The following is a 17307-nucleotide window of genomic DNA, read 5'->3' on the forward strand; positions in this document are numbered from 1 at the left end:
TGCTGGTTTGACCGTATGCATAAGATTCGTGATATTACTTCATAACTGAATTTTAAATACTTTAGTTAACAAGTAAAGCATACAATTAGAGGAACTTGATTGTTAAGAGATTATTGATAATGATATAATGATTTGCGTTGTTGGTAACAATAGCTCGAATACCATACGCAGTTGCGTGGAATTTAATCAATGCTCATACATGGGTTAGGAAGTCTCCTGTGAAGAATTTGTAATAACAAATTTGATATAGATACGAATACAAACTTTATACAATATATACACGTCAAAAGTTGTCTACCATTGGAAATATATGGCTAAAAACAAGGTTTGATACAGGGAAGTCAAGACGACGGAACAACTGTGGGTCAAATGATTGCTGCAATCATAATTTGACAATCCTATTATGGATATTAGATTAATATTTATTCGGTACCCCATGGAGGGGCAATATTCAGTAATAATAATTTGTTTAGTAGGTTGATAAATCCAGTAATATTTCAATAGAATGATTAATAAACTTGTGAAAAGATATAATAATAAAACAATAATAATCCTAAATATGATAATCGACATAGAACAATTAACTTATGAATATGATTAGTATGTTTAATCGCGATTAGTGTCACTTTCGTTAATCGGTATTGGACTCACATCGGTAATTCATTTGCCATCTCTTTCCAAGTTAAATCACGAAATCCAATCTTCAATAACTTTTTCCAGCAATCTCTTTTAATTTGTTTCCAGTACGTCGCATGAAAGCCTCGACAACACTTATTTTTTGGACAAAAATTTCAATATAATATGACCATGAAAGTTTTGAGCTTGTCAAATTGTAGAGTTATGTTCTTTTTTTAAAGGTGTCGTTTTGATTTGCCAAATTATTGTATATGACAATTCAACGTTATACGTGAGATCAAAATTCAAATTAGTACAATTCATATTTAATAAAATTGGAGTCCCATAGACTTATCATGAAAATGGAAATAATTTCAAGAGAAAAGGTTTTGATTTGAACAAAAATTACAAAAATTAAAATGCACAGACAACACTAATATGGCAAATTTCGTTAAAAAAAGTATTGTTTTAAAAAAATTGTTTCATAATTTAGAAGTTCCAACTGAACTGAAAATGTATGATGATTTTGTAATTATAACTCATGATGGAAAATTGAGTGATGTCATTCAAAGATCATGTAATTATAATTGGCGTAATGAGTACAATCATGAGTCATCACTGAATACAATATGACATATTAAGTTCATAATGGCATGATCAGTTCAATGATTGGCATGATCAGTTCAATAAATGACATTTATAATTGATTATAATCATTAAGCGATCACTGCCTGTCAATATAATGAATACTAATCAATATCGATATATAAAGTCAAGAACATGTTTTGAAGTATCATATCATCGTATTCCAAAAAACAATATCTTATACTTGAAGTTATATAACCGTTTCCATTCATATTGTATTATAATAGTGAATATTAAGGTATGTAATCGAACAAATATGATAATGATAATTTACTTCGCCCATTGTTATTACCGTGGATACATAGTTTAAAAAGATATTTATATTTTGCTTTATCAAATCCAGTAGACATAATTTTAAGTTGTAACAAAAATTCTTTTCTATTGGACTAGGTATTCTAGAAAAGAGACAAACAAGTGGAAATGTATATTCGTAAATTCATATTAGCTTGGGCTTTTCAATCTGCATTTCTTAATATTTGGTTAGCCTGATCAACGCTATTAAGTTTTCTGTGATCAAATTAACATGTGGTATGATTCCTCTGAAGACATCACGTGCGATACCTGGTGCGTAATTACAAGTATCAATAAAATTAAAATCTAACGGCTTTCTTTCCAGCGGATAATAAAATATCTCACGATGGCAACCACAAATTGTTATTTCCCACATGTTGACATGAGACAATATTTTTCGAATTTTCATAAATTCCATTGTTAACTGCGTTAAGTGAATTGTATTCAGTGGCAATATACAAATTATGACATGTTGTTTCTGTAAGGTATAGATTGCTACGGTGGGTCTCTAAATGCCCTTTCTGATATCTGGTTGGTCGATTACCTGTTGTAGATCAGCAATGATTGGTTCATAAGTAATAATCGTCTTGAGATTAATCCACTAGATTAGTGGATTAAGGATTAACGGCCTGGTGAGAGAATTTCATGTCTCTCCATATGGCTTGTTGATGAGTGACTATTGTCACGAGCGCCCAATCAATGCTCTCATTGGTTAATTGCCGATTAATTAGCATTCATTAGTATAAATTAAAATTTCTTACTTTCGAATTATCATTCTTCTAATAATTTGTGCTTTACTGGATCCATACTTTCTTGTTTATATCTGCTTAAAAGGTAAAGATTTATTTCGAACATTGCGTTATATGAATACAGAAAATCATAGATAATGTTGCATAACGATTCAACCCCTTAATGACCTGAATTATTAATAATGTTTTTATATTTTTCAGTGCCACCATGTTGCGTTGGATCAAGAAGAAATGCAAACGAACCAAAAAACAGTCATCCCACGGAAATGCGGAATTATCCTGTCATGAAGGTATCGATTTTCACATCTACGAGGAACTGTCATCACCAGCACAACAGAAGGTCGAACTGGCATATTCCATAGTTTCTTTGGTCGATCGAATGGATTCCAAACAGCATAAGAAGTCCCACCATATACATGTTCCATCATCTCTAAGCGAAGTCATTTGTAGCTTGTGTGAAAAGCCTTTACCTGGTGTTTATGACATTCCTGAAAATTCCACCTGTCGGTGTTCTGGTTTGAGCTCCTTCCGATCCTCTGACTGCAGTTCCAGTGATAAGTTTTCCTGGCTTGACTATGATTGTGATGAAGAAACAGATCTTCGTCGTCGTCATTGCGACTTAGAAAGTATGCAGAACCGACTAGAAACCGAACCTAGATTCCGACAACCCATTTACTTGACCTGCTTTCCCGGAGAAGAAAATGAAAGGCGTTTCCATTCCGACGACAGTGGTGGGTTTTTTGATACCGACAACTCGTGCCATAGTACCGATTCCAGTTTAGATGATTCTGTGGTGAATAACCTAGACAGTTTGGATTTAGCTGATTTGAACGATTCGACTATTTCTCACAGATTATCACAGACACCAAAGATGGGATGCCGAGCTATTAGACGCACCCACAGTGCCCACGATTCTCTTGGTAGTGGAAGAAGGACTGCAATAGAAAGACCCTCTCATTTATTAACACCATCCAAGATTTCTCAACCTGTTCCAGTTTGTGGTATTCATCGTTCAACCGACAAGTCCACCCTTCTTCGCAACAGTCTGAAGCGCCGTATGATCCAACCTGAAAGTAAATGTGGCCAGTACGCCAGCATTCGCCGAGGTTTACAATCTTATGGACTAAAGGAAGAAGATATGGGTTATGATCCAGCTTCGACAGATGAAGATGAGATTTGTATCAACGTTGCTGATATTTTGAGATCCAAGAAGTCCCGTGGAAGGAAGTGTCTGATGAACCAGTTTAGTGATATGGATTCCAGTGGCCCTGTGTTTAATGATATGAACAAACATTGTGAATATTTTGTGTGAAAACGAGAACACGTACTTGTGATAAATATCATTGACAGTGCGAACTCTTGATCGTCTTGACATTTGTTATGTTGTTATATTATTGTGAAATTAGTGCTAATATGTTATTGTATGATATTATTTATGACACTTTGAATAGAAGCTGATTTAAATCAAATAAAATATTTCGAATAAATATTTAAATCATATATGTTTTTCATTCTTCCTGGTTGATTCGTGGCATATGAAAATTTTGACAGATATACCACACCAGATGAGGTCATGCGTATGGTCCCGTTATATGTTGATGGATGTATATACCAAATGAACTGCCCTCATGGTTTGAAATAATTATACCAAAAATGGTATGTGCCATGTTAACTCTCTGAAAGGGATGCCAAATAATATATTTCGGAAGAGTAAGGCATTCTGTCTCGCTAGTGGTACTCAGGACGCTAAAGTGCTTATTATCGTCCAACTAAATGTGAAGAAAATGGTATTGAATTCCTACTACTAGACCATAGCAACTGATCAGTAGCTTAATTTATGAATAAAAGATTTGCCTTTTACCTGGGTAGTACAGAAATAACATCTTCAGTTTTTATCATTTGGTATTGGTGAAAGTGCGGTTCTAATATGCCAACCTCTAGTAAAAGCCATAAGCTCATTTACAATAAATAGATACATACAGTCAAGTCATGGTTTCAGAAACAAGCGAAAACTTATACAAAAGCCGTTACCAAAGAAATTGACAATATTTGATTGACATCACACCTAAAAAAATATGATGCCTGCATCAAATATCTGAAACATTGCAGTTATACTTATTCTGTTGCTTCGAATAGCTAACATTTAGTTTAATCGCCAAACAGCTAATTAACTACAAAATACACGTCTATAGGTTATATCTATATTTCGTATATATCGAACACTGTGATATGTGTCAAGGATATGCTACTGATAGAGACCATGGTATATCACTTTGGATATCTTGTTTATAAAAATTGCACGCCAGCAAAAGCTGATGGCCTTTTCTATGTCTAATTGAAGTACGACATAATAATGTAGGTTATGCAAAAATAGTTTCGACAAAACATCTGTTTTCGTTGAAATTCAAGGGAAAAGCTAAATTTCCATTGGGCTTTCCAAGTATGGAAATTCCACAAAACAGGGCCTAGTTTTTATGCCTCTACACCAGCTGACTATTGTCAAATATCTATCAGAGGCTGGAATAGAGACCGATGTTTCTGTCTTGTATCTGATATGAATATAAACTAAGCATCTCTTGTTTAAAAATAGGAAGCAGTTCTAATAAATGGTACAAGATGATTAAATATGAAAATCGGCCACAATTGTATACAAAAATATCCGTTGCATATGTCCAAAACAATTCACCAAACAAGCGTTTATCTGGGTATTGCTCTGATTTCAAAATGTTTTGGGCTGTGTGTAAGACCTGTCATCCCCTTTAGCGGCGGAATGTCATTTGGTGTTGCTGGTTGCAGATCAAAATGTTGAATCAAAGTTGTTATCAGTAAAAATAACTCCATTCTAGCTAAAGATTCACCAATACAAACTCTTCGACCTGAAAGTGAAAAATGTAGATATTGCCTCAAAATTACCTACACGATTTGATAAAATATCAAACTGTCAAACGGCGACACCGATAGAGTGGTTACATCATGCTATGTACCATGTTTACCTTGCAAAAATATTGATTTGAGACACCCGCCACAGTCACTAATAAAGCGAAGCCGAAATAAGATAAAATTAGAATAATAATACGAATGCTTAACACAAACGATTCTGTTCTAATTTGTCATGCCCCGTAAAGCTACTTACTGAATGAATCTGATATATACTTACCAAGTGAAAATGGAATAAATTCCTCATATAATTTGACCCCGTCACCAGTTGAATTGAGAAATCTTTCCGGTCTAAATGCTTTCACATCACCCCATGGTTCTTCGTCGACACATAAAACTGAATCCAGATTAAACAAGAGCATGGTCCCTTTCGGGATGTAATATCCACCAATATATGTATCCTCGCTAGCGGCGTGTGGTCCCCCAAGCAATCCAATATTAAAGTAACGTAAGACCTCCATAATGGTGGCTTCAACATAAGGCATGGTAGGTCTGTCCTTCATTGTTGGTCTGCGTCCAATCCCAACGACTTCTTGTACTTCCTTGCAGCATTTGTCGTACACACGTGGATGATGCAGAAATAAAAGAATTGTCCAAGAAATTGTTGCAGCTGTTGTATCCGTACCAGCAACAAAAAGGTCGACAACGTTCACAAGTAGATTTTCTCCTAGAAAATTAAAATATGGAGTTTCAGGCCCTACAACGGGCAACACTAAGAAATGTGTAATAAGGAAAATTTGCCCTGACAGCAAATCAGCCGATTTATTTTCGAATACTAAATGTTGAGAGATGTTTGACAAAATTTGATCTACGCTTGGACAAGGTATTTTTGTACGCCCACATGAATGGGGGGCGTATATTGGCTTCACCCATGTCCGTCCGTCGGGCTTTCCACAATTGCCCGTAAACACTCTAGGAGGCACAATTCTTGACGGTTTTTGACGAAACTTGGTGGTTTGTTATCGCCCAAGGATGAACTCTATCGAAAATCAAAAGAATCTAAAATATTTAGTATGAGTTATTGCCCTTTTCTTGGAAACGCGTTTAGTTGTTTTTATCTAGTAAACACATAATAACTACTAAATGCATAATAATTCTTGATTGATTTTGGTGACATTGGATGATCCCTATGGGAAATCAAAACATGTTTTGAAGGAGTTCTTGAAAAAGTTTTCAATCTTTAGCTTTTTACACTAAAAGGCACGATTCTTGCCAGATTTTGACAAAACTTCAAAAGTGTATGACTGAATATTTCATACTTATGACTGTTACTGTACTGCCAAAATTTTTAATCAAACTAAAAACTGTCTGTGGGCGTATATGAGGGTACCTTGCTTGGCAAGCTATCTTTATATCATGTCAGATCCAATTGGATAGACATGCAGCAAATTGGTTTACCCTTCGGAGAGCCAACTCAACGCCATTTTTGTTCAGTTATGTACATGTTTGCTAACAAATAACCAGAAGTTGGTCGTATATGCCTCATTACATGTTGCTGTGGATGTAAAACCTCTGTTGTGTGAATCATATATGGTAACGAGGATCTAACACGAAAATAAAGCAACAGAATATATTGTCATGTTATCAGATTTCATATAGTAAAGAAATACTTACTGTCTACTGCTGTTCTTTGTTGACGAGTCTTGTCAACTTTGTTCATTTGTTTGATATATGCGCTGATGAAGTCGTGGGTATTGTTGTCGTCAAAATGTTTGATGTGATCATCGATGGAAGGTATAATGATTTTGTCTTGAACATATTTTACATTATTTAGGACCTTTTTAATTCCAAATAAGTCACCAGGAAGATGTCGTAAGAATTCAAAGTAAGTAATGATGTTAGTTCCACCCAGAGTTGTCATATTTTCTTCCATTTTGTACAAGAAATTTTTGAATAATTCGTCATCGTATTCGAATCTTTTTCCAAAAACTACAGATCCAATAACGTTTGCAATTGACGCCTGAACAAGTGTGATGATATTGATATTTTTACCATCGAATTTGCGTATATGTTCAGTGAAGCATTCGATTTCTCCTTGAATTTTTTCTTCTAAATTAGCTTTTCCGATCAATCGAAATACTTCCGTAACAGCTTTTCGTTGCTCTTTTGAATCGTCTCCACTTGATGCAAACAAACCTTTAACAAAAGAATATATTTCTTAATATTAATGTGATTTTACTACATGAAAAGAAATATGCTTTGAATCAAGCAGATGTTCTATTCATTTATATGTCAAATTAATCACATGGGTCTACTACATGTATATATTTAATTCAAGAAAACTTAGGTTGCCCACAAAATATTTGTCCCAACTGAAGGACTTTCGAGGTTATGTGGAATTTAGATTCTCATTTTTGATTTCCTTGAAAGATTGAGAAGATGCCGAAATTGTGCGTTTGACAATCGTACACCAAACCGGACATCTAGATTGGTCTATTTGAACCTTCCAGATATGTTTCCAACCCGGACACTAACTAAGCACAATTATTATTTTCAAAATACTCACCCTTTTGTCGTGCTATTACTTTAAATGTAACAATATCTGGTCTGTGTGAAGTGACATCGGCATTATTGATACATGCGTCTTTAATTGTTTTATACCCATTGAATACAACGACCAACCTGGGACCCAAATATACACTGAAAATATCTCCATACTTTTTTCTTAATCGTCTGAATGGTAGTCTGGAATCCCCACCATCATCTGGATTAGCAATGCTGAGAAGATCGCCCAATAAAGGCAAGGTCCAATTAGGTCCAGGTGGAATACCACGTGGCTTTCGAAAGAAACTGAACCAAATTCCTAAAGTTGTTAATATAATTAATATCACAGACAAATTTTCACTGAACAATCCATATAGACGGCTATCCATTTTAGATAAATACAAGTGATGAGTGGAATCTAATTTATGATAACTCTATGCTTTTAAGCAAGAGAGAAAATGGTCATTTTCACTGCATTGGCCAACCATATTCCACTATGAGTAATAAAATTTGTTCATTATCATGAATACTAATTTATGTTCTATATCATATGATGTATATTTGAATATTAAAATAAAATAAAAAGCTATTAAAATTAATTAGAATATCAGTAATTATATACATTAATTATCACACTGTTTGAAATCAGTTGGTAACTACCGATATGTGCATTATCAATGATCATTAATTCAACTCATCACTATTAAATAGAGATTTATAATAATATATACCTAATTATTGAACATAAAACCCTAGCATTAAGTATTAATGACATCACGTAAATTCACATGAATATACGTATCATTTTTCCATTATTATTATTGTACAGTGACTTTCTTGTCCAATTCAGGTGAAAATGGTTTAAACCGTGTATGAGATCGGAGGTAAAGTACGTGCATTGAATTGAATTGTGACGCAGATACAGCCAAACCACATTTTCTTTCAAAACAACGAAAGGACAATCGAAAAAGGTTTTTGTGTCATGCTGTCAAACAGATTTTAAATCAAGGTATAATAATAATATCACAAGCCAGACGTACAATTATTTACAAATTAGTTAGCCACTACATACTGCCATTTTCTTTTTAACTGTGTGACTTTTCACTGTGATACTGCAAAAAGTCTTAATAATAATAAAATTAACACTTCATTTCTATATGACCTCAACCCCAAGTAGTACATTTAAAAAGATTGCCTCTCAAGGATATACTGATAACATTTATCAAACAATGTCTTTATCAAGTATCTTAAATTTATCATTAAATATAATATCATACGTCCAAAATGGGTGGGATTGGTAGTTGCTGTTTCGGATTTTGTCTTCTGGTAGTTCTTATAGGGATTTCTTCGGGAATTCGCTATCAACCAACATGGGAATCAATTGACAGTAGACCGCTTCCTGCTTGGTATGACCATGGTAAATTGGGAATTTTCATTCATTGGGGAGTATTTTCTGTCCCCAGTGCTGGTTTTAATTCTCAATCAGAATGGTTTTGGACGTACTGGAGACAAGAAAAATTACCTGCATACGTGAATTTTATGAAAAATAACTATCGACCAGATTTTACCTACGCAGATTTCGCCAGAGACTTCACAGCAGAATTCTTCGACCCAAACGCATGGGCCGAACTATTCCAGTCGTCTGGAGCAGAGTAAGTATTGAAGTAAATAATATTACATCTACCCTTTACTTAAAATTTGATTTTATAAATTAGCTAACCTAGTTCATTGATTTCTATCACACGGAGGATTATTATATAATTTTTGATGTGGTATTCACTTCACATTTTTCGTTACAGCTACATTGTTTTTACGAGTAAACATGGCGAAGGTTTCACAAACTGGCCGTCCAATATATCATTCAATTGGAATTCCATGGAAGTTGGTCCTCAAAGAGATCTAGTTGGTAAGCCAAATTTTTTTTTTGCTTTCCTTACCAGTTGATAAGCAAAATCATTACAGCCCAATTACATTAGCCATTGTCATAGGGCTTTGGGCATCATTAATCTTCTCACGTGTAACATTGAACGTCATCGGTTACAAGTGCCTATGAAAATGTAAAAAACAACAGAAAATGCCCAAAGACTGAACATCTATGGCGTGTATTTTTTTAAATTGAACAATATGCACTATCCGATAGTCAATCACAGTCTTAATATAAAAACGCTTTTCGCTCAGTATCGAAAGTTTGTTTTCTTGATAGTAACTCTTTTGACTAGATGTGTATCATAATGACCTCGTTACTTGATAACGGACACCAAAATAAGTCTTCCAAATAATCTAATTGAGTGGCTATCTTATTTTCTAGGAGAACTTATGACAGCCATAAGGACAAAAACAAATCTACATTTCGGTTTGTATCACTGTCTGTATGAATGGCTTAACCCTCTGTACATTAATGATAAAGCCAATAACTGGAAGACATATGATTTCGTTAGGGTAAGTATTAGTTAGTAAATTGATGTTTTCATAGTCAACATAATAAACTACAAAATAATCCCGAGAGTCACGTCTACATTTATGTGGAAATAACTAATTAAACGTTAGGCATTATATCTAAACTGACAGGTAAAAGAAAGTTAACTTTAAAAAGCGAGGGTGCTCTACAGATGAAAGTCGGTTCTGTCTGTATCAGAGTTATTGCCCTTGACTGAGTAAAAACTCAAATTTGGCTTGCAGCCACAATAAAGACTACAGTTTTTATCTGATCTTGATTAAACTTGGTATGCATCTATATGTCGATGAGATCTCAGTCAAGTTCGAAATTCGTAATAATTGGATGAATGGGTTCGGAGTTATTGCCCTCAAATTCCAATTGTAGGCACGATAGACACTACAGTTTTTATCCAACCTAGATGAAACTAAGTATGCATGTATATGTCGATGAGATCTCAGTCGAGTTTGAAATTGGTAATAATGGTTTTGGAGTTATTGCCCTTGACTTAGAAAAAAAGCGTTAAATTTGGTAATAATTCGATGAACCGTTATTGCCCTTGTGGGTAGAGCGATGAGACATTGTTCATGTTTGAATTTAATAATTTTATGAACTGTTTCAAGTTTTTGCCTTGACTTATAGATGATTTTAAGATTTTTTGAAAATTCATTATTTATTTATATTTTGTTGTCATTTCTGACAGCTGGTAGTGGGCGTATGTTACCTTGCCTGGCAAGCTATCTTTACATTCCACGTCAGTGTGTTTATCTGAAATTGCTTCTGTTTAGTGGCCTATATCAGTTCATTATATTTAGACTAAAGCTATGCCTGCCCTTTATGAGATAGTTAATAAATACCAACCTGATATTGTATGGTCTGACGGCGATTATGAAGCTCCTGACACATACTGGGGATCTACCGAGTTTCTTGCATGGCTTTACAATGACAGGTATATCTATTACTGCTTTGTTTAAAAATATTGAAAAAAAAAATATAGAAAATGAAGGATATTGAAACATATGAAATTGTCGCTGAAGGAAACTTATTAAAGGGATTGTTTTTAGTGTATATGAGACTTCAATTTGCACCAAACTAATTTTTCGTAAGACGACTGTGGTTCTTAACATTACATCGAAATTAAACGTTTCAAAAAACGCTAAGTTTTAATGGAATAACAAGATAAAATTCTAATGGTGCAAATCGATGCTATTGGAGTACCCAATGCACATAATAAGTTTTAAAACGTTTTTATTATCCCTCTAATGACTTATTCAAGTTAGTCTCCGGTTTTTTTTTTTTTGCTGAATTGAGGCGATGAATTACACAAAAGCCTGTTCATGTCACCTTTCCATAAAATATTGCATAAAATATCGAATTTATTTGATACCACAAATTGAAAATCTATATGGTATTTTCAGTCCAGTTAAGGATATTGTTGTAACCAACGACAGGTGGGGAATGAATGATACATGCAAACATGGTGGATATTGGACTTGTAAAGACAGATATATGCCCAGTAAGTATCTGTTGGGCAAAGATTGCTTAGCATACAAATTTAACAGCCACGATGTATTCAATCAATCTAGAACAGATGAAAAGGATTACATTCTCTTTTTGTATAATGGTTAAAGCGCTATATTTGATTCATAATTAATTGCAGCCAAAGTACCACCCAAAAAGTGGGAAAATACCATGACTATTGATAAAGGTTCATGGGGATTCAGGCGGAATGCAAATCTGGAAGACTATCTTACTATTGAGGAATTACTTGCTATTTTCATTCAAACGGTTAGGTGAGTATGCTTTATCTACTTAATGCAGTCGTACTATTATATTCATTTTTAACTTTGTGGATATTTGTGTAGTTTCTTGTGAAAAGTTCCTCAGCTGCTACCAATGTTTCCACAATATGTTGTTCTGGATTTCAGGGTTCGTTTCGGATCGTTAGTACTTGTTTTCTTTTTTGTATAATACTACTACTTATCCTCGACACGAATATTTTGAAACAATCGCAAAATGGAGCCTGATATTAACAAAACAAATCTGAAATAAATATTTTGTATTATTGAATTTAATTAATAATCATAATTATTACAATTTTAATTATTGTATTTTTAACACTTCATGTTGATAGTCTTGGTGGTAATATGTTAATGAACGTTGGGCCACAGAAAGATGGCGTAATAGCACCAATATTTGAAGAAAGGTTACGTCAAGTGGGAGCATGGATGGGAGTTAATGGGGAAGCTATTAGGGGAACTAATCCATGGACGACTCAAAATGATACGATGGTGCCGGATACATGGTACGTATTTTAAAGTCATTTTATGGATTAAGATGCAAATGCATATGTAGTGTAGGAATATGGACACAGAAGAAAACAGCAGTGCTAGACTCATCACTTCTTCATGTTCTACTAAATCGATTTCTTCCATCGCATATCACCCAATTGAAATATTATCGACTGCATATCATTGGTAATTGTCAATATAACGAAGTGTGGGTTAACAAGTCATAAAACTGTTGATGCTAAATATAAGAATGAACAGTGTGGTGTATTTAAAGTTCTAAAACTAAAATCCAAATGATGAATATTATACAAATGCTAAGAATGAAATACTGGTTTGAAAAAAAAAACAATTAAATAGTACAATGGGACACTGTTTCATAAAATCTTCAGATTACAGCAATACAAAATACCTTGACCGGGCAAACGAGACCGATTTGTATTGGTATATTACTTACATCCACTAAGGAACATTCTGTAATTTGTTCCAGGTACACTAAGAAAGATTCAACCGTTTATGCCTTAGTATTAACATGGCCATCCAATGGAGTTCTCAGTTTATCTGCACCTATGCCAACTTCAAACACCACGGTTAATATGATTGGATATTCTGGTCAGTTTGAATGGCAGAAGCGTTCTGGTGGCGGTATTGACATTATGTTTCCAAATATACCAATAGATAAATTACCAGTGAAATATGCGTGGGTTTTGACATTGTCAAATTTAGAAAATGCTTAAAAGTGTAATGTTGATAAATGCCGCCCCCATCAAAGTGGTTAGTGATGGATGTAGGGCATTATTTGAGTAAGACGGGAGGCCGAGCATGTGTATATATAGGACTATCTCCCTTTCGTCCATTGTATCGCTCTTCAAAGAAAGAAAACAAAAATAGATCCCAAAATGACCTTGACCTCAGTTCCTAACCATATATAAAGGACAACATTCGGTAACACTCTCATCTTTTAAAGTTTTATTCTGGGGCCGAAGAAGGGAAGGGGAAGGGTCAATCAAATTAGGGTGGGAAGATGCATATATACATGCTCGACCTCCATCCATCACTAACTACTTATTGTCCATAAGCCTTCGGTCTCTAATGTATATATAGCACCTTTAAAGCATATGAATAAAACTTGATAAACAAAATTTTAATCTTACATTACACGTCATTAACAGGCTATCTTGCTTCCTATTCCTATACTGCATCAGTAAATTTGACAAGTTTCTGTGAAAATCTTCCTTGAACCTCTAAGTAGAACTTGTAAAAATTCTTTGCCGAAGACCAGTCAGCCAACCTTAAAATTTAATTTAAGGAACATCCTTCGCGTTATGATTTGGGTGTAGAAGCGTTACGAAAAGAATGAGCCCCAAAAATAGAAGAATCAATACCAGATTCAGTAAGGATAAATCTTAGCTATCTAGCAACAGTACTAGTTGTTACTGCCCAATATGTTTGAAATGAAACAAACACTTTCCTATAATTCTTGATGTGTGCATGGGACAAATGTTTTCATTTGAAAAAAAGTGAATTATGTCAAGTGTTTAGATGTTTTTAATGGATCAGAAAAAGACAATAGCATGATATAATACTATGGATATCTTGTTTATCAAAATTGCACGCCAGTAAAAGCTGATGGTCTTTTCTTATGTCTAATTGAAGTACGACATAACATGTAAGATATGCCAAAAATAGTTTCGACGAAACATCTTTTGCTTCTCCATATTTGTTAGAATTTACTACAACGTATACCTTAAGTGAAAAGCTAAATTCTCATTAGGTTTTTCAAGTATGGAAAATTGCACAAAACAGGGCCTAATTTTTATGTCTCTACACCAGCCGACTACTGTCAAATATCCATCAGAGGCTGGAAGAGAGACCGACGTTTCTGTCTTGTATCTGATATGAAGCAACTCACGTTATAAAATCGGAAGTAAGTTTAATTAATGGTAATTAGATATGAAAATCGACCAGTTGCTAGCCACAATTGAAAATATTCTGTTGCATGTCCAAAACAATAGAATTCACCAAACACGCGTTTATCTGGGTATTGCTCTGATTTCAAAATGTGTTTCGGCTGTCTGTAAGACCTATCACACCCTGTAGTGGTGGAATGTCATTTGGAGTCGCTGGTTGCAGATCAAAATGTTGAATCAAAGTTGTTATCAGTAAAAATAACTCCATTTTAGCTAAAAATTCACCAATACAAACTCTTCGACCTGAAAGTTAAAAATGTAGATATTGCCTCAAAATTACCTACATGATTTGGTACAATATGTGACTGTCAAACGGCGAATCCGATAAAGTGGTTACATCATGCTATGCACCATGTTTGCCTTAAAAAATATTGATGTGAGACACCCGCCACAGTTACCAGTAAAGCGAAGCCGAAATTCGATAAAACTAGAATTATAACATATTTCATAAGAATGCTTAGCACAGACGATTCTGTTCTAATTTGTCACGCCCTGTAAAGCTACATACTGAATGAATCTGAAAAAATACTCAATAAGTGAAAATGGAATAAATTCCTCATATAATTTGACCCCGTCACCAGTTGAATTGAGAAACCTTTCCGGTCTAAATACTTTCACATCACCCCATGTATTTTTATACGCCCACATCAAATGGGGGGCGTATATTGGCTTCACTCATGTCCATCCGCCGGGTAATATCATTCAGTATCGCCCCAAAAAGTTCAAAAGAAGTGTACGACTGAATAGTCCATTCTTATGATTGTTACTGTACTTTCGAGGTTATGTGGAATTTAGATTCTCATTTCCTTGAAAGATTGATCATTGGGTACCCACAAGACGCCGAAATTGTGCTGTTCTCGTCATACAACCATAGAAAAACCAATTTTAAATATGATCTTTACATAATTGCACCTGATAGGGGTGATGACGTCGGACTTAAACTGAAAATGAAATTCGCCACTAGACTCACCTTCAAATCGTATCGTATATATACAATATTTTACCTTTTTTCCAAAAAGAAACAAACCAAAGTATGTTATAAATGTCAAGATTTCAACAAACAACAAATATAATAACCGAGATCTTTTTTTAGGTTTGGCTTTAGCATATTTTATGCAAATAGTTGGGGTACGAGGTGGTCTATTTGAACCTTCCAGATATGTTTAATTCAACTGATCAGTATTAAATAGAGATTTATATTAATATATACATAATTATTGAACATACAACCCTAGCACCAAGTATTAATGACATCACGTAAAATTCACATGAATATACTTAACATTTTTCCATTATTATTAGTGTACAGTGACTTTCTTGTCCAATTCAGTTGTAAATGGTTTAAACCGTATATGAGATCGGAGGTAAAGTGCGTGCATTGGATTGAATTGTGACGCAGATACATCCAAACCACATTTTCTTTCAAAACTACGAAAGGACAGCTGAAAAAGGTTTTTAAGTCATGCTGTCAAACAGATTTTCAATCTGAAAAGGAATAACAATAATAACACAAGCCAGACGTCAAATTATTACAAATTAGTAAGCCACTTAATATTGCCATTTTCTTTTTCACTGCAATACTGCAAAAAGTCATAATAATAAAATGAAAATTCATTTCTATATGACCTCAACCCCAGTAGCACATTTAAAAGCGATTGCCTCTCAAGGATATACTGATAACATTTATCAAACAATGTCTTTATCAAGTATCTCGCATTCAAATTCATCATTAAATACAATATCAACCTTCCGAAATGGGTGGGATTGGTAGTTCCTGTATCGGATTTTGTCTTCTGGTAGTTCTTATAGGGATTTCCTCGGGAATTCGCTATCAACCAACATGGGAATCAATTGACAGTAGACCGCTTCCTGCTTGGTATGACCATGGTAAATTGGGAATTTTCATTCATTGGGGAGTATTTTCTGTCCCCAGTGCTGGTTTCCATTCTCAAGCAGCATGGTTTTGGACGTACTGGAGACAAGAAAAATTACCTGCATATGTGAATTTTATGAAAAATAACTACCGACCAGATTTTACCTACGCAGATTTCGCCAAAGACTTCACAGCAGAATTCTTCGACCCAAACGCATGGGCCGAACTATTCCAGTCGTCTGGAGCAGAGTAAGTATTGAAGTAAATAATATTACATCTACCCTTTACTTAAAAATTAGATTTTTTAAATCGGATATCCTATTCACTTTTCTTTTTCGTTACAGCTACATTGTTTTTACGAGTAAACATGGCGAAGGTTTCACAAACTGGCCGTCAAATATATCATTCAATTGGAATTCCATGGAAGTTGGTCCTAAAAGAGATCTTGTTGGTAAGCCAAATTGTAATCAGAGTGTTAATCATATTATCGAGAAAGATTATTAAGATTAACATATAATGAGACGAGTCTGAATCCATATTGTGGTAAACGCATTTTTATACGTCCACATGAAATGGGGGGCGTATATTGCCATCACCCATGTCCATCCGTCCACAATTGCACGTAAACACCCTACAAGACACAATTCTTGACAGATTTTGACAAAACTTGGTATGAGTGTTCGTAATCACCCAAGGATGAACCCTATTGAAAATCAGAAGAATCGAAAAATATTTAGTATAAATTATTGCCATTGTTCTTGAAAACGCGTTCAATTTTTAGCTTGTAAACACTCTTGAAGGGATAATTCTTGATGGATTTTGACGAAACTTGGCATAAGTGTTCGTATCACCCAAGGATGAACCCTATTGAAAATCAGAAGAATCGAAAAATATTCAGTATGAGTTATTGCCCTTGTTCTTGAAAACGCGTTCATTTTTTTGCTCGTAAACACTCTAGAAAGCACAATTCTTGATGGATTTTGACGAAACTTGGCATGAGTGTTGTTATCACCCAAGGTAA

At 34.4% G+C, this 17307-nt stretch overlaps 4 protein-coding genes across 4 annotated transcripts; 3 read left to right on the plus strand and 1 right to left on the minus strand.

The window, feature by feature from the left end:
• Positions 1–1783: 1783 nt before the first annotated feature.
• On the plus strand, positions 1784–3612 carry LOTGIDRAFT_155976 (hypothetical protein; the record flags this gene model as incomplete). The annotated part of the gene is made up of 2 exons (XM_009046015.1): positions 1784–1824; positions 2502–3612. 2 exons carry the CDS (start codon positions 1784–1786, stop codon positions 3610–3612), a joined length of 1152 nt encoding a protein of 383 aa, XP_009044263.1.
• A 1263-nt stretch (positions 3613–4875) lies between these two features.
• LOTGIDRAFT_229889 (hypothetical protein) lies at positions 4876–8110 on the minus strand (the record flags this gene model as incomplete). The annotated part of the gene is made up of 4 exons (XM_009046016.1): positions 4876–5176; positions 5458–5904; positions 6852–7373; positions 7744–8110. 4 exons carry the CDS (start codon positions 8108–8110, stop codon positions 4998–5000), a joined length of 1515 nt encoding a protein of 504 aa, XP_009044264.1. The 3' UTR covers positions 4876–4997.
• An 895-nt stretch (positions 8111–9005) lies between these two features.
• On the plus strand, positions 9006–13180 carry LOTGIDRAFT_109263 (hypothetical protein; the record flags this gene model as incomplete). The annotated part of the gene is made up of 8 exons (XM_009046017.1): positions 9006–9373; positions 9521–9627; positions 10030–10160; positions 10971–11104; positions 11574–11671; positions 11816–11948; positions 12290–12460; positions 12934–13180. The coding sequence occupies 8 exons, from the start codon at positions 9006–9008 to the stop codon at positions 13178–13180; spliced, it is 1389 nt and encodes a 462-aa protein (XP_009044265.1).
• Positions 13181–16230: 3050 nt separating this feature from the next.
• LOTGIDRAFT_58502 (hypothetical protein) lies at positions 16231–16661 on the plus strand (the record flags this gene model as incomplete). Its single annotated transcript, XM_009046018.1, has 2 exons — positions 16231–16535; positions 16631–16661. Coding segments are annotated over 2 exons (336 nt in total), but the record flags the coding sequence as incomplete, so codon positions are not given.
• Positions 16662–17307: the final 646 nt, after the last annotated feature.

This window comes from Lottia gigantea (genome assembly GCF_000327385.1).
Source record: "Lottia gigantea unplaced genomic scaffold LOTGIsca_10, whole genome shotgun sequence".
Classification (NCBI taxonomy): domain Eukaryota; kingdom Metazoa; phylum Mollusca; class Gastropoda; family Lottiidae; genus Lottia; species Lottia gigantea.